The sequence below is a fragment of the Bombina bombina genome, chromosome 6, assembly GCF_027579735.1.
Source record: "Bombina bombina isolate aBomBom1 chromosome 6, aBomBom1.pri, whole genome shotgun sequence".
NCBI classification, from domain to species: domain Eukaryota; kingdom Metazoa; phylum Chordata; class Amphibia; order Anura; family Bombinatoridae; genus Bombina; species Bombina bombina.
Genome location: NC_069504.1, coordinates 567296350 through 567314278, shown reverse-complemented (window position 1 = coordinate 567314278; position 17929 = coordinate 567296350). Strand labels below are relative to the sequence as shown.

The 17929-nt window shown below is 41.3% G+C and overlaps 1 protein-coding gene across 2 annotated transcripts in view; it reads left to right on the top strand.

The window, feature by feature from the left end:
- SLTM (SAFB like transcription modulator) overlaps positions 1 to 17929 on the top strand; it is a 365442-nt gene that overhangs the window by 246894 nt on the left and 100619 nt on the right. For both annotated transcript variants that reach the window (XM_053717529.1, XM_053717528.1), the window contains exons 15-16: positions 3061 to 3185; positions 10128 to 10289. In XM_053717529.1, coding sequence (XP_053573504.1) covers positions 3061 to 3185; positions 10128 to 10289 — 287 coding nt within the window. The remainder of the gene's footprint in view (positions 1 to 3060; positions 3186 to 10127; positions 10290 to 17929) is intronic.

The following is a 17929-nucleotide window of genomic DNA, read 5'->3' as shown; positions in this document are numbered from 1 at the left end:
TCTGTGTCTAGAAAGATTAGAGTTTGGAAGACTTACATTTCATGGTGGTGTTCTCATAAATTCTCTTGGCATTCTTTTAGAATTCCTAGAATTTTACAGTTTCTTCAGGATGGTTTGGATAATGGTTTGTCTGCAAGTTCCTTGAAAGGATTAATCTCTGCTCTTTCTGTTCTGTTTCACAGAAAAATTGCTAATCTTCCTGATATTAATTGTTTTGTACAGGCTTTGGTTCGTATCAAGCCTGTCATTAAGCCAATTTCTCCTCCTTGGAGTCTTAATTTGGTTTTGAGGGCACCTCCGTTTGAGCCTATGCATTCTCTGGACATTAAATTACTTTCTTGGAAAGTATTGTTCCTTTTGGCCATCTCTTCTGCTAGAAGAGTTTCTGAATTATCTGCTCTTTCTTGTGAGTCTCCTTTTCTGATTTTTCATCAGGGTAAGGCGGTTTTGCGGACTTCATTTAAATTTTTACCTGAAGTTGTGAATTCCAACAACATTAGTAGAGAAATTGTTGTCCCTTCGTTGTGTCCTAATCCTAAGAATTCTTTGGAAAGATCTTTACATTCTTTGGATGTGGTTAGAGCTTTGAAATATTATGTTGAAGCTACTAAAGATTTCAGAAAGACTTCTAGTCTATTTGTTATCTTTTCTGGTTCTAGGAAAGGTCAGAAGTCTTCTGCCATTTCTTTGGCGTCTTGGTTAAAGCTTTTGATTCATCATGCTTATTTAGAGTCGGGTAAATCCCCGCCTCAGAGGATTATGGCTCATTCTACTAGGTCAGTTTCTACTTCCTGGGCTTTTAAGAATGAAGCTTCTGTTGATCAGATTTGCAAAGCAGCAACTTGGTCTTCTTTGCATACATTTACTAAATTCTACCATTTTGATATTTTCTCTTCTTCAGAAGCAGTTTTTGTTAGAAAAGTACTTCAGGCAGCTGTTTCAGTCTGATTCTTCTGCTTATAGTTTTAGTTTTTTTCATTATAAAGATTAAAACTTTTGATTTGGGTTGTGGATTCTTTATTCAGCGGAATTGGCTGTCTTTATTTTTATCCCTACTTTCTCTAGTGACTCTTGCGTGGAGTTCTACATCTTGGGTATTTGCTATCCCATACGTCACTAGCTCATGGACTCTTGCTAATTACATGAAAGAAAACATAATTTATGTAAGAACTTACCTGATAAATTCATTTCTTTCATATTGGCAAGAGTCCATGAGGCCCACCCTTTTTGTGGTGGTTATGATGTTTTTGTATAAAGCACAATTATTCCAATTCCTTGTTGATGCTTTCGCTCCTTCTTTTCACCCCACTTCTTGGCTATTCGTTAAATTGAATTGTGGGTGTGGTGGGGGTGTATTTATAGGCATTTTGAGGTTTGGGAAACTTTGCCCCTACTGGTAGGAATGTATATCCCATACATCACTAGCTCATGAACTCTTGCCGATATGAAAGAAATGAATTTATCAGGTTAATTCTTACATAAATTATGTTTTCTTGTTGCTATTTCATCTGTTTGTAGAGTATCTGAGCTTTCGGCTTTGCAGTATGAATCCCCTTACCTTATTTTTCATTCAGATAAGGTAGTTTTACATACTAAACTGGGTTTTCTTCCTAAAGTTTTTTTCTGATCCGAACATTAATCAAGAGATTGTTGTTCCTTCCTTGTGTCCTAATCCTTCTTCTCAGAAGGAAAGGCTTCTCCATAATTTGGACGTCGTTCGTGCCTTAAAATTTTATCTGCAGACGACTAAGGATTTTCGCCAGTCTTCTGCCTTGTTTGTGGTTTTCTCTGGAAAACGTAAGGGTCAGAAAGCTATGGCTACTTCTCTTTCTTTTTGGCTGAAGAGTATTATACGTTTAGCATATGAGACTGCTGGACAGCAGCCTCCAGAGAAAGTTATAGGTCATTCCACAAGGACTGATGCTTCTTCATGGGCATTTAAAAATTAAGCTTCAGTGGAACAGATTTGCAAAGCTGCAACTTGGTCCTTTCTTCACACTTTTTTAAAGTTCTTCAAATTTAACACTTTTGCCTCGGCCAAATTTTACAAATTTGATACCTTTGCGTCTGCTGAAGCTGTTTTTGGGAGAAAGGTTCTTCAAGCAGTGGTGCCTTCCATTTAGGTTCCCTGTCTTGTCCCTCCCGTATCATTTGTGTACTCTAGCTTGGGTATTGGTTCCCATTAGTAATTAAGATGATCCGTGGACTTGTGTCATTAAAACGAAAATAAAATTTATACTTACCTGATAAATTTATTTCTTTTTTGACACGAGTCCACGGCCCGTCCTGGTTTTTTGTGTAAGTCAGGTTGCTGGTGGTTATAAACTTCAGACACCTCTGCACCCTGTTACTTCCTTTCTCTCCTTTACTTCGGTAGAATTACTGGGTTGGGAGTAAAGGGAATTGATATTTAACAGCTCTGCTGTGGTGCTCTTTGCCGCCTCCTGCTGAGCTGACCAGGAGGTAAATATCCCATTAGTAATTAAGATGATTCATGGACTCATTGTGTCAAAAAAGAAATAAATTTATCAGGTAAGCATACATTTTGTTTTTTGGCTCAAAAACAATAAAGATAATCATCCAAGGAACACCATATTGACTTTGAAACATGGTGGTGGTAGCACCATCTAAAACCATCAAAATGACCCAAAGAGAGACTGTGTCCGTTCTTTCTTTACATTCCAAAAACCTTCCATTTCATAATGGTGTGTAGACTTTCTATCCATCGTATAAGGTATTTAATTTGGGTTTAGTGTTGAGACCTCTTGCGAAACCTTGCTTTGTTTCATTGTGTTAAAGAAGATACACGTGTTATATTTTTTTTGTTTTTTTTTTTTCCCATAAAGATATTTCAGTTGAGAAGTTCCATCTTAATTTAAAGTTATAATCATTCTAATCTTGAAAGTTACTCCTTGATGACGGGAAACAGGTCTTGTTTTAAGTATGACCTTGTGTGAGCCCAGTAAGTCCAATAGTTGATAACTGATTTTTAGGAAATACATGTGTTGAAAAAGCGCCTTGCATTTAAGGTGAGAATGACTGAAGTCTTTAATTTTAAAGGAAAGGCGAAAAGAAGCTGAGCGTATTGCTCGTGAAAGAGAAGAATTGCGTAGACAACAAGAGCAACTTCGTTTTGAACAGGAGAAAAGGAATTCTCTAAAGCGCCCACGTGATGTTGATCACAGGTAATATTCACTGCAACTGTTGCTAGTGAAAAAAGTGCATTCCATTAAAGTCTTACAATCACATTTGCAAGCGATTTACCTAATTTACAATTGAACGTTGAAGAGATACTTGGCTATTTTATAGCGGTTTCATTTGTTTTGAAGGCAACTCTAAAAAAAAATAAAAAAAATCAAGCACATATTGTCTTTTTTTTTCCCTTTGCACATTTACGTTGTAACATAACAAGCTCTATCCCAGTAATTTTTATGAAGATTTGCTGTGACTTCAGATTGTAAATAGTAATAGGATTTAAGATACTTATGTTTTATTTTTGTTTATTTTGTATATATTTTTTTATTTGGTGGATCTAAATCTGAATTTAAGTTTTCTTTGTTTGGTAGAAAATTCTATTGAATTTTAGCTGGTATTTTGGAGAACTGCTTTTTTAAACGGGCACAGTTGAAGATGGGTTTTGAGCTTTAAAGTGAATGTAAACTTGCCCACATTCGGTAACTTCACAGCATAGATTTTAGAAAATAAGGCACACTGTTATTCAATGTGACGTGTCATGAAAGGGGCTGAAAGCCCCTGGGGGTGGGGGCGTTCGGAGGAACGGCGCTAAACGTTAGGTCATAAAAAGGTAGCATTTGGGATAAATATACAAAATGTAAAAAAAATCATGAATGGAAGTCTGCCTTATTTTCTAAATCTATGCTGTGATATTACCGAATGCGGTATTCCACTACTAAATAGTCAACTACTACAACTACTAGATAGTCAACATTTAGATTTTAAATAAAAATTTGTGAGGAACACAGTGAAGAGTGTCCTTTTCAGTCTAGTGGTATGTTCTTTGTAATTGAGTAATGCGCTTTTATTTATTTTTTTGTAGAGTATGTTGGTTCTCTCCCCCACCTTTGTGGTAATTATAGCAGTTCTGTGTTAATACTTTGTTTATACCTTATGGTATGCAGAAGTTTTAGTAAATTGTAAATGGTACTAAAAGTTGATATTTGTGGACATTGTTTCTCTTGTAAGGTGTATCCAGTCCACGGATCATCCATTACTTGTGGGATATTCTCCTTCCCAACAGGAAGCTGCAAGAGGATCACCCACAGCAGAGCTGTCTATATAGCTCCTCCTCTAACTGCCACTCCCAGTCATTATCTTGCAGCTCTCGACAAGAAAGGAAGTAGCTAGAGAGATGTGGTGAATTTATTTAGTTTATCTTCAATCAAAAGTTTATTTTCAAATGGTACCGGAGTTGTACTATTTTAGCCTCAGGCAGAAAGTAGAAGAAGAGTCTGCCTGTGGTCTTTGATGATCTTAGCAGGTTGTAACTAAGATCCATTGCTGTTCTCACACATAACTGAAGAGAGAGGTAACTTCAGCTGAGGGAATGGCGTGCAGGGTCTCCTGCTATGAGGTATGTGCAGTTTAAATTTTTCTAGAGAAATAAATATGCTAGAAAATGCTGTTAATACCGGATTTATTTAAGGTAAGCCTGATTACAGTGATTTAATAACGACTAGTATCATGCTTGCTGTAAAGGGTAATATTCTTATTACTTTCTCACATTTCTGAAAAATTAAACGTTTGCTGGAAGTGTTTAAACGTTTTTTTTTATACATATTGGTGATAAAACTTTATTGGGGCCCAGTTTTTTCCACATGGCTGGCTAGATTTTGCCTAGGGATAGTTTTGTTAGGCCCTCTCACTGTGAATACAGGTTGGGAGGGGCCTATTTTCGCGCTTAAATGCGCATTAGATTTTGCAGCTTGAGACATCCAGTTTCCCTGAAGGAGTCCCCTGAACACTCTCTAAAGAGTTTTTGTGCCTTCCAAAGTCGTTGTATGGGCAGGTAGGGCCACAGCAGAGCTGTGGCAGTTTGTTGTGACTGTTGAAAAACGTTTATCGTTTTTTTGATCCGGTTTTGAAACTAAGGGGTTAATCATCCATTTGCAAGTGGGTGCAATGCTCTGTTAGTCTATTATACACACTGTAAAAAATTTCGTAAGATTTACTGCTTTTTATCACTGTTTTTCAATTTCTGACATTTTTTGTTTCTCTTAAAGGCAAAGTACCGTTTTTATTTTTTGCTTGTTTACATTTATCAAAGTGTTTTCCAAGCTTGCTGGTCTCATTGCTAGTCTATTTAAACATGTCTGACATAGAGGAAACTCCTTGTTCATTATGTTTAGAAGCCATTGTGGAACCCCCTCTTAGAATGTCTACCAAATGTACTGATTTTACTTTGTTATAAAGATCATATTCTGTCTTTAAAAGATTTATCACAAGAGGAAACTGACAAGGGGGAAGTTATGCCGACTAACTCGCCCCACGTGTCAGAACCTTTGACTCCCGCTCAAGGGACACCCGCTCAAGAGGCGCCAAGTACATCTAGCGCGCCCATGGCATTTACTTTACAAGACATGGCGGCAGTTTGAACAATACCGCTGTAAGGATGATCCATAACTACCAGGGTTACAAGGAAAGCGAGACAGCTCTGGGGCTAGAAGAAATACAGAGCACTCTGACGCTTTAGTAGCTATGTCTGATATCCCCTCACAATATGCAGAAGCTGAGGCAAGAGAGCTTCTATTTGTGGGTGATTTTTCTGACTCAGGGAAGATGCTTCAACCTGATTCTGATATGTCAACATTTAAATTTAAGCTTGAACACCTCCGCGTGTTGCTCAGGGAGGTTTTAGCTACTCTGGATGACTGTGACACCATTATAGTGCCAGAGAAATTGTGTAGATTGGATAAATACTATGCAGTGCCTGTTTACACCACCAGGTGTACCGTTCTCTCCCCCTCCTATTTTTAAGAAAATGTTTCCAATAGATGCCGCTACACGGGACTTATGGCAAACGGTCCCTAAGATGGAGGGAGTAGTTTCTACCCTAGCTTAGCGTACAACTATCCCCGTCGAGGACGGTTGTGCTTTCCTAGATCCAATGGATAAAAAGTTAGAGGGTTACCTTAAGAAAATGTTTATTCAACATGCTTTTATTCTCCAGCCTCTTGCATGCATTGCCCCGGTCACTGCTGCTGCGGCCTTCTGGTTTGAGTCTCTGGAAGAGGCCTTACAGGTAGAAACCCCATTGGATGATATACTTGACAAGCTTAAAGCGCTTAAGCTAGCCAATTCATTTGTTTCTGACGCTGTTGTTCATTTAACTAAACTAACGGCTAAGAACTCAGGTTTTGCTATTCAGGCGCGTAGGGCTCTATGGCTTAAATCCTGGTCAGCTGACGTTACTTCAAAGTCAAAGCTTCTCAACATTCCCTTCAAGGGGCAGACCGTATTCGGGCCTGGACTGAAGGAGATCATTTCTGATATTTCTGGAGGAAAAGGTCATGCCCTTCCTCAGGATAGGTCTAACAAATGAAGGACCAAACAAACTAATTTTCGTGCCTTTCGAAACTTTAAGACGAGCGCGGCATCCACTTCCTCTAATGCAAAACAAGAGGGAAATTTTGCCCACCCCAAGCCGGTCTGGAGACCTAACCAGGCTTGGAACAAAGGTAAACAGGCCAAGAAGCCTGCTGCTGCCTCTAAGACAGCATGAAAGATCGGCCCCCGATCCGGTAACGGATCTAGTAGGGCATAGACTTTCTCTCTTCGCCCAGGATTGGGCAAGAGATGTCCAGGATCCCTGAGCATTGGAAATTGTGTCCCAGGCATATCTTCTGGACTTCAAAGCTTCTTCCCCAAAGGGAAGATTTCACCTTTCACAATTATCTGCAGACCAGATAAAGAGAGAGGCATTCTTACATTGTGTTCAAGACCTCCTAGTTATGGGAGTGATCCACCCAGTTCCAAAGGAGGAACAGGGGCAAGGCTTCTATTCAAATCTATTGGTGGTTCCCAAGAAAGAGGGAACCTTCAGACCAATCTTGGATCTCAAGATCCTAAACAAATTTCTCAGGGTCCCATCTTTCAAGATGGAGACTATTCGAACCATCCTACCTATGATCCAGGAGGGTCAATACATGACTACCGTGGACTTAAAGGATGCTTATCTTCACATTCCAATACACAAAGATCATCGGTTTCTCAGGTTCGCCTTCCTAGACAGGCATTACCAGTTTGTGGCTCTTCCCTTTGGGTTAGCTACGGCACCAAGAATCTTTACGAAGGTTCTGGGGTCACTTCTGGCGGTCCTAAGGCCGCGGGGCATAGCAGTAGCCCCTTACTTAGACAACATTCTGCTACAGGCGTCAAATTTCCAAATTGCCAAGTCCCATACGGACATTGTTCTGGCATTCCTGAGGTCTCATGGGTGGAAAGTGAACGAAAAGAAGAGTTCTCTGTCCCCTCTCACAAGAGTTTCTTTCCTGGGAACTCTGATAGATTCTGTAGAAATGAGGATTTACCTGACAGAGGACAGGTTGTCAAAACTTCTAAATTCCTGCCGTGTTCTTTATTCTACTTCTCGCCCTTCGGTGGCTCAGTGTATGGAAGTAATCGGCTTAATGGTAGCGGCAATGGACATAGTTCCGTTTGCCTGCCTACATCTGACCGCTGCAAATCTACATGCTCAGTCAGTGGAATGGGGATTACACAGATTTGTCCCCTCTACTAAATCTGGTTCAAGAGACCAGGGATTCTCTTCTCTTGTGGCTATCTCGGGTCCATCTGTCCAAAGCTATGACCTTCCGCAGGCCAGATTGGACAATATTAACAACAGATGCCAGCCTTCTGGGCTGGGGGGCAGTCTGGAACTCTCTGAAGGCTCAGGGGTCGTGGACTCAGGAGGAGGCACTCCTTCCGATAAACATTCTGGAACTAAGAGCGATATTCAATGCTCTTCAGGTTTGGCCTCAGCTAGTGGCAGTGAGGTTCATCAGATTTCAGTCGGACAACATCACGACTGTAGCTTACATCAACCATCAAGGGGGAACAAGGAGTTCCCTAGCGATGTTGGAGGTTTCAAAGATAATTCGATGGGCAGAGATTCACTCTTGCCACCTATCGGCTATCCATATCCCAGGAGTAGAGAACTGGGAGGCAGATTTTCTAAGTCGACAGACTTTTCATCCGGGGGAGTGGGAGCTCCATCCGGAGGTGTTTGCACAGTTGATTCATCGTTGGGGCAAACCAGAACTGGATCTCATGGCGTCTCGCCAGAACGCCAAGCTTCCTTGTTACGGATCCCGGTCCAGGGATCCCAAGGCAGCGCTGATAGATGCTCTAGCAGCGCCTTGGTCCTTCAACCTGGCTTATGTGTTTCCACTGTTTCCTCTGCTCCCTCGTCTGATTGCCAAGGTCAAGCAGGAGAGAGCATCAGTGATTTTGATAGCACCTGCGTGGCCACACAGGACTTGGTATGCAGATCTGGTGGACATGTCATCCTTTCCACCATGGACTCTGCCTCTGAGACAGGACCTTCTACTTCAGGGTCCTTTCAACCATCCAAATCTAATTTCTCTGCGTCTGACTGCTTGGATATTGAACGCTTGATTTTATCAAAGCGTGGTTTCTCCGAGTTGGTCATTGATAACTTAATACAGGCGCGAAAGCCTGTCACCAGGAAAATCTATCATAAGATATGGTTTAAATATCTTCATTGGTGTGAATCCAAGGGTTACTCATGGAGTAAGGTCAGGATTCCTAGGATATTATCTTTTCTCCAAGATGGATTGGAGAAGGGTTTGTCCGCGAGTTCCTTAAAGGGACACATTTCTGCTCTGTCCTTTTGCACAAACGTCTGGCTGAGGTTCCAGACGTGCAGGCGTTTTGTCAGGCTTTAGTCAGTATCAAGCCTGTGTTTAAACCTGTTGCTCCGCCTTGGAGTTTAAATGTAGTTCTTAAGGTTCTTCAAGGGGTTCCGTTTGAACCTTTGCATTCCATAGATATTAAGCTCTTATCTTGGAAAGTTCTGTTTTTAGTAGCTATCTCCTCGGCTCAAATTGTTTCGGAGTTATCTGCTTTACAATGTGATTCCCCTTATCTCATTTTTCATACAGATAAGGTAGTGTTACGTACCAAACCTGGATTTCTACCTAAGGTGGTATCTAATAAAATTATCAATCAGGAGATTGTTGTACCGTCACTGTGTCCTAATCCTACTTCAACGAAGGAACGTCTTTTACACAATCTTGACATGGTTCGTGCTTTAAAGTTTTATTTACAAGCTACTAAAGATTTTCGTCAAACATCTGCATTGTTTGTTGTCTACTCTGGACAGAGGAGAGGCCAAAAGGCTTCGGCAACTTCTCTTTCTTTTTGGCTAAGGAGTATAATACGCTTAGCTTATGAGACTGCTGGCCAGCAGCCTCCTGAAAGGATTACAGCTCATTCTACTAGAGCGGTAGCTTCCACATGGGCTTTTAAAAATGAGGCTTCTGTTGAACAGATTTGTAAGGCGGCGACTTGGTCTTTGCTTCATACTTTTTCAAAATTCTATAAATTTGATACTTTTGCTTCTTCGGAGGCTATTTTTGGGAGAAAGGTCTTGCAGGCAGTGGTGCCTTCCGTTTAAGCACCTGCTTTGTCCCTCCCTTCATCAGTGTCCTATAGCTTTGGTATTGGTATCCCACAAGTAATGGATGATCCGTGGACTGGATACACCTTACAAGAGAAAACAAAATTTATGCTTACCTGATAAATTTATTTCTCTTGTGGTGTATCCAGTCCACGGCCCGCCCTGTCATTTTAAGGCAGGTGTGTTTTATTTTTAAACTAGTCACCACTGCACCCTATATTTTCTCCTTTCTCTTGCTTGTCTTTGGTCGAATGACTGGGAGTGGCAGTTTAGAGGAGGAGCTAGACAGCTCTGCTGTGGGTGATCCTCTTGCAGCTTCCTGTTGGGAAGGAGAATATCCCACAAGTAATGGATGATCCGTGGACTGGATACACCACAAGATAAATAAATTTATCAGGTAAGCATAAATTTTGTTTTTATTTATTATGCGTATTATTCTTCCCCCCCTTAATTAAAAATGTTTCTGTAGACGAGATGAACCTTTCTGGAATGAGAAGAAGATGGCGGTTGATACAGACTCTCGGTTCAGTCATGGATCTGACTTTAACCGCCAGCCTACCAGATTCAATGATTTTGATCATAGAGACAGAAATCGGTATCCTGAGAATTCTTCAGTATCCTCATTTGAAAGGTACATTTAAAGGGACATGAAGCCCTAAAGATTTAAAGTTAAAAGTAAACTGAACGTTGTTTAAAATTGTATGCTCTATATGAATCATGAGAGAAAATGTTGGTTTTATGTCCCTTTTTAATGAAGTTGTAGGCACACAAACCTAGAAATGAGATTGCTTTCATTATAAAGGGTCATTAGACACAAACATGTGATTCACCATGAACTATTAACAAATTGCAATATAGATGTTTCTTGTTTCAAGCTTCTCAAGAGACTGGAAGTTAAATTATAATACTGGAAATGCTACTACTTGCTTGAATCTTACAGCAAGCCCTAATTGGCCGCAATTAAGTGAGAGAAGATAATCATATTCACCAGTGTTTTTAAGACTTTATTACAAGCTGCAGAGTTTTTAAAATGAATAAATGTAACTTTTTAAATGCTTTTAAACCATTGTTTTCTAATCCGATATTTTTTTTTTATGACACGATGAGTCCACGGATCATCTTAATTATTAATGAGATATTCACCTCCTGGTCAGCAGGAGGCAGCAAAGAGCACCACAGCAGAGCCGTTAACTAGCTCCTCCCCCCTTCCCTCCCACTCCAGTCATTCTCTTTGCCTACGTTAGTGATAGGAAGTGGTAACGTGAGGTGTTGGTATAGATTCTTCAATCAAAAGTTTATTCTTTTTAAAGTAGTGCAAGATTGTGCTGCTTTGTTCTAGGGTGTAGCCATATTCCATATCAGTCTCTTCAGTAGAGCATTGGTGGCTTTAGAGCAATGGGAACTTGTGGGACATAATTCTCACTGCGCCTCCCATGTTTTCTTGCTGCCCTATATCCTTCAGTCTGAGGTAAACATTTACTCAGCATTTTATTCTCCTCAGGTCGATGTGAGGGAGAGGACCTCTCAAGCCTGAGAGCTGCCTTGCTGCAAGGCAGAAGCTAAGGTAAGTGCGACTTTATTTTTCTGGGGCACATTGAATCAGTAAAGAAACTCAGAAATAAAGTAAGCACACTCTGAACATAAGGGGTACTGAAGGGAAGGTGGCACTTTGTTTGGGACATTACAATCTTTCCTGGATGGAGAGTATTTTGGCAGTGTTACTTAAGTCACTGGGGCTGGAGTAAGGCTGGTGTTATGGCTCTGGTGGTTTCACACTGTTTTCTAACTATGACGAGCGGGTAGTTTCGGCATAAGTTAACGCCCATGATTGGCTGTCCTTCCTGTTTGCGCGCTACTTTAGTTGCACTTCAGGTCTGACAGAGCGACATTAGGAAGGATTTGTCCGGTCTGTGCTAGTCGCATGGTGAAGCAGGGCATGCATTTCTAGTATAGAAACAGCATTTCCTTTTCAGCAGCGCTAAACGGATTGTCTGGAGTTGATAAGAGGAAATTGGCTGATCTTCAGTCAGGTAGGAGCACTTTCAGCAGAGTTGCTGAGGTGTAATTTTTTTTAATTTAATCGTTTGCTGAAACGGTTTACAGTAAAAAAAAAAGGAACAGTTTTGAATTTAAAGAGACAGTAACGGTTTTTCTATTTAATATTTGCAGATAAATTTAAGATTTTTTATTTGCTATTTGGTCAATTGTGAACAAGCATGGACCAAGGGGACTTGCAAGATGTCAATTGCTCCTTATGTTTTGACACCAATGTGGAACCACCAATCCCTTTCTGCCCCTCATGAATTGAGAGGACTTTGAATTATAGGGAAATTATTATTTCAGAGCCAATCTCCTCTAAGGCTGATGTTGTCCAAGAGTCTAATGATGAGGGTCAATATATGCCGCAGCTTTCTCCCCAAGCGTCCCAAATTTTACAGCCCTCGCAAGCAGTGCTCTGCACTTCTGCTATAGTCCCTTCTGGGGTTTCTTTAAAAGACATAGTTTCTCTTATGTCTTCTACTATTTCTGATGCTTTGTCTGCTTTTCCAATGTTGCAGGGCAAACGTAAGAGGAAAGTCAGACATTCAGTAAGCGAGGTTTCTGACGCAATTGTTGCAATTTCAGAGGTATCCTCCCAACGACCTGAAGAGGAGGGTACTGCCGTAGAATCTGAAGATTCGGAGAGTCTGTTACCTCTGACGGACATGGAGGTGGTTTCTTTCAGGTTTAAACTAGAACACCTTCGTCTATTCAGGGAGGTTTTAGTTACCTTGGACGACAGTGACTCCACAGTTGTGGTTGTCTCTAAGAAGTCTAGTAAACTGGACAGATATTTCGAGGTTCCTTCCTACACAGGCGTATTTCCAGTTCCTCAAAGAGCTACTGAGATCATTGCTAAGGAGTGGGAGAGACCGGGCATACCTTTTCTTTTACAAGATATGACGAGTCCACGGATTTCATTTTTATAGGATTACGCCTCCTGGTCAGCAGGCGGAGGCACAGAGCACCACAGCAGAGCTGTATATATAGCTCCTCCCTTCCCTCCCACTCCAGTCATTCTCTTTGCCTGTGTTAGTGATAGGAAGAGGTAAAGTGAGGTGTTAGTTTAGATTCTTCAATCAAGAGTTTATTATTTTCAAATGGTGCCAGTGAGTACTATTTTTCTCAGGGTGGAGCATCAGAAATTTCAGCAATGGGAACTGAGGAGTTTTCTACATTATCGCTTCACTCCCCATGCTGGTGCTGCTCTGCTGATGGTCTTATAAGATGTTACATAAGGCCCTATTTGTCCCCACAGACCTGCAGGAGGTGATGTAAAGAGACCTCTTCTTCGTGTGGGACAGGTTCAGATCAGCACTACGGTATGTACAGTCCTTTTGTTTTCTGGGGAGAGTGTAGATCAGAACAGACTGGACGTTAGCTGCTGCAACACAAGTGGGGAAATAACTTGCATAATAAAGTTTTATTCCCCTATCTGTTCCCTTATACCATTTATATAATATGCAGTGGGTTGGTGTACTTATGTGATCCGTTTTGGTTAAGGGGTCAGAAACGGTATCACTTATAAGCAGGCTGACGATGGAGAAAGATTGTGTACAAAGGGTTCATTATACCTTTATTTTTGAAACAATGGTTTGCTTTGAGGGACACTTTGGCTGTTAAACGAGTCGGGTTTACCCGACATTGATTATTTTCATGCTGCGTTGGTTTTTCTCTATACCGCCCACGAAGGGCGGGGCTTAACTTTCGCGCGCATTTGTTATTCCGGTCTCTGCAACGGAGGAATATTACGGAGCTCCTGTTGCTTCCTAGGTCCGCTTGGTTTGACTTACTCGCAAGCGGACTTAAGCAGTGATTCTTGGGCATCTTGTTGGTGTGAGGTAGGCGCCACAGCGGAGCCGTTTGGTGCAGGGGTTAATTTTAGTCAGAAGGACTATAATACCTAATGATGTAAATATAACTGCATATTACTTATTGTTATACATTTGCAGTAGAAAAATTATATCGTAGAAATTTTGTCGTTTTTCAAATTTTAAGATACAGTGCTTTTTTTGTTATTTTCGTATATCTGACACGTCCAATATTGCCCTTGTTTTTCTGTTTAACATGGCTGACCTACTGGAACAGACTTGTTCTATGTGCTTAGCTGCCAATATGGAACCCCCTCTTACATTTTGTCCCTCCTGTACTGAGAGGGCTCTACATTTTAAAGAACAAATTTTCTTTAATGGAAATAGCTCTAAAGATGCTTCTCAGCTTGATGACTCGGGGTATGCCGCTACTTTCTCCCCAAGCGTCACTGCCTTTAACACCCGCTCAGGCGCCATCAACTGCGTCCACCTCATTTACTCTGCAGGATATGGCGGCAGTAATGTCGTCTACTCTTACAGAAGTTTTGTTTAAGTTGCCAGTGTTGCAAGGCAAATGTAGTAGAAGAGCGGCCAGGTGGTCCAGGCGACTTCTGAGTCTTTGATTGATGGCGATCTCCGATGTACACTCCCAGGGCTCTGAAGTTCCTAAGAGAATTTCGGATATTATTACACGGGAATGGGAAAGACCGGGTATTCCGTTTTCACCTTCCCCTACCTTTAAGAAAATGTACCCTATAGCTGATATCGTTCGGGATTCTTGGCAAACGGTCCCTAAGGTGGAGGGAGCTATATCTACCCTGGCTAAGCGTATGACTATCCCTATTGAGGACAGTTGTGCTTTCAAAGACCCTATGGACAAAAAGTTGGAGGGTCTTCTGAAAAAGCTATTTATTCATCAAAGGTTTCTATTACAACCGATGGCCTGCATTGTCCCTGTTACAACTGCAGCCGCATTTTGGTTTGATGCCTTAGAAGAGTCTCTTAAGACTGAGACCTCTTTAGAGGAAATAATGGATAGAATTAAGGCCCTTAAGCTGGCGAATTCTTTTGTTATGGATGCCGCTTTCCAAATTGTCAAATTGGCGGCTAAGAACGCAGGATTTTCCATTTTAGCACGCAGAGCCTTATGGTTAAAATCTTGGTCTGCGGATGTGTCCTCTAAATCCAAGCTTTTGGCTATTCCTTTCAAGGATAAGACCCTATTCAGGCCTGACTTGAAAGAGATCATTTCTGACATTACGGGAGGTAAGGGTCATCTCCTACCTCAGGATAAGACTGCTAAGCAGAGGGGTAGACAGAGTAATTTTCGTTCCTTTCGAAACTTCAAGGGAGTCCCCTCTTCTTCCACTAAACAGGAAGGGAACTTTGCACAAGCCAAATCCGTCTGGAGACCCAACCAGACTTGGAACAAGGGTAAATAACCCAAGAAGCCCGCTGCTGCTCCCAAGACAGCATGAAGGGGCGGCCCCCAATCCGGGACCGGATCTAGTAGAGGGCAGACTTTCTCTTTTTGTCCAGGCTCGGATAAAAAACTTTCAGGATCCCTGGACACTAGAAATAGTGTCTCAGGGGTATCTACTGGAGTTCAAAAATTCCCTCCCAAGGGGAAGGTTTCTTCTTTCACGATTGTCTGTAGACCTGACAAAAAGAGGCTTTCTTACGTTGTGTAAAAGACCTCTCCACTATGGGTGTAATTTGTCCCGTTCCAATAGAGGAACAGGGGCAGGGGTTTACTCAAATCTTTTTGTGGTTCCCAAAAAAGAGGGAACTTTTAAACCCATTTTAGATCTCAAGAGTCTAAACAAGTTCCTCAGAGTCCCATCATTCAAGATGGAGACGATTCGGACAATTCTTCCATTGATCCAGGATATATGACTACCGTGGATTTAAAGGATGCATACCTTCACATTCCTATCCACAAAGATCATCACCAGTTCCTAAGATTTGCCTTTCTGGACAAACATTTTCAGTTCTTGGCTCTGCCCTTTTGGCTGGCCACGGCACCCAGGATATTCACAAAGGTTCTAGGGTCTCTGCTGGCGGTTCTCAGGCCGTGGGGCATTGCAGTGGCGCCTTATCTGGACGATATTCTGATCCAGGCGTCGTCTTATCAATTGACAAAGTCTCATACCGACATGGTTTTGTCCTTTCTAAGGACTCACGGGTGGAAGGTGAATTTAGAAAAGAGTTCACTAATTCCACAGACAAGGGTTCCTTTCTTGGGAACTCTAATAGATTCTATATCCATGAAAATTTTCTTTCTGGCAGTACTTAAGATGACGGGGACAATTGTGGGGTGGGGGAGGGAAGGGAGCTGTTTGTGAGGGATCAGGGGGTCTGATGTGTCAGGTGGGAGGCTGATCTCTACACTACAGCTAAAATTAACCCTGCAAGCTCCCTACAAACTACCTAATTAACCCCTTCACTGCTAGCCATAATACACGTGTGATGCGCAGCAGCATTTAGCGGCCTTCTAATTACCAGAAAGCAACGCCAAAGTCATATATGCCTGCTATTTCTGAACAAAGAGAATCCCAGAGAAGCACTTACAACAATTTGTGCCATAATTGCACAAGCTGTTTGTAAATAATTTCAGTGAGAAGCCTAAAATTTGTGAAAAAGTGAAAAAAAATTTTTTAAATTTGATCGCATTTGGCGGTGAAATGGTGGCATTAAATATACCAAAATGGGCCTAGATCAATACTTTGGGTTGTCTACTACACTTAAGCTAAAATTAACTCTACAAGCTCCCTACATGCTCCCTAATTAACCCCTTCACTGCTGGGCATAAAACACGTGTGGTACGCAGTGGCATTTAGCAGCCTTCTAATTACCAAAAAGCAACGCCAAAGCCATATGTCTGCTATTTCTGAACAAAGGGGATCCCAGAGAAGCATTTACAACCACTTATGCCATAATTGCATAAGTTGTTTGTAAATAATTTCTGTGAGAAACCTAAAGTTTGTGAAAAAGTGAACAATTTTTTTTTTATTTGATCACATTTGGCGCTGAAATGGTGGCATGAAATATACCAAAATGGGCCTAGATCAATACTTTGGGATGTCTTCTAAAAAAAATATATATACATGTCAAGGGATATTCAGGTATTTTTATCACCAATTTTGCTTTATTCTCTTGGTATTCTTAGTTGAAAGCTTAACCTGGGAGGTTCATATGCTAATTTCTTAGACCTTTAAGCCCACCTCCTTTCAGATTGCATTTTAACAGTTTTTCACCACTAGAGGGTGTTAGTTCACGTATTTCATATAGATAACACTGTGCTCGTGCACGAGAAGTTATCTGGGAGCAGGCACTGATTGACTAGACTGCAAGTCTGTCAAAAGAACTGAAAAAAGGGGCAGTTTGCAGAGGCTTAGATACAAGATAATCAGAGGTTAAAAGTATATTATTATAAATGTGTTAGTTATGCAAAACTGGGAAATGGGTAATAAAGGGATTATCTATCTTTTAAAACAATAAAAATTCTGGTGTAACTGTCCCTTTAAACGGGGAGTTTGGTCTGTCACTGTGAAGCGGGCGTAACCCTTACACTACCTGATCGATACAACATCATACCTGATGTTTTAAAGCACGTTATTCCAAACAATTTAGGAATGTTAGGTGATTTATGCCCTTTATGGATTAAAACCAGACTCTGCATCAACTATGTAATTTTCCATGGGAGTTTTGCCATGGCTCCCCCACCGGCATGCCACAGTCCAGGTGTTAGTCCCCTAAAAACCACTTTTCCATCACTATTGTGGCCAGAAGGAGTCCCTGTGGGTTTTAAAATTCGCCTGCCCATTGAAGTCTATGGCGGTGCGCCCGTTCGCGAACCCAAATTTCTCTTGTAAGGTGTATCCAGTCCACAAATTCATCCTTTACTTGTGGGATATTCTCCGCCCTAACAGGAAGTGGCAAAGAGAGCACACAGCAGAGCTGTCCATATAGCTCCCCCTCTAGCTCCACCCCCCAGTCATTCTCTTTGCCAGCTTGGAGAAAGGATTATCAGCTAGTTCCTTTAAAAGGACAGATATCTGCTTTGTCTATTCTTTTACACAAACGTCTGGCAGAGGTACCAGACGTTCAAGCGTTTAGTCAGGCTTTAGTCAGAATCAATCCTGTTTATAGACCTGTGGCTCCGCCATGGAGTCTGAACTTAGTTCTTTCAGTTCTGCAAGGGGTTCCGTTTGAACCTTTACATTCCATAAATATTAAACTTTTATCTTGGAAAGTTTTGTTTTTGGTAGCTATCTCTTCTGCTCGAAGAGTTTCAGAGTTATCTGCTTTACAGTGTGACTCACCTTACTTGGTGTTCCACACAGATAAGGTAGTTTTGCGTACCAAACCCGGTTTTCTTCCTAAGGTTTTGTCTAATAAGAATATTAACCAGGAAATT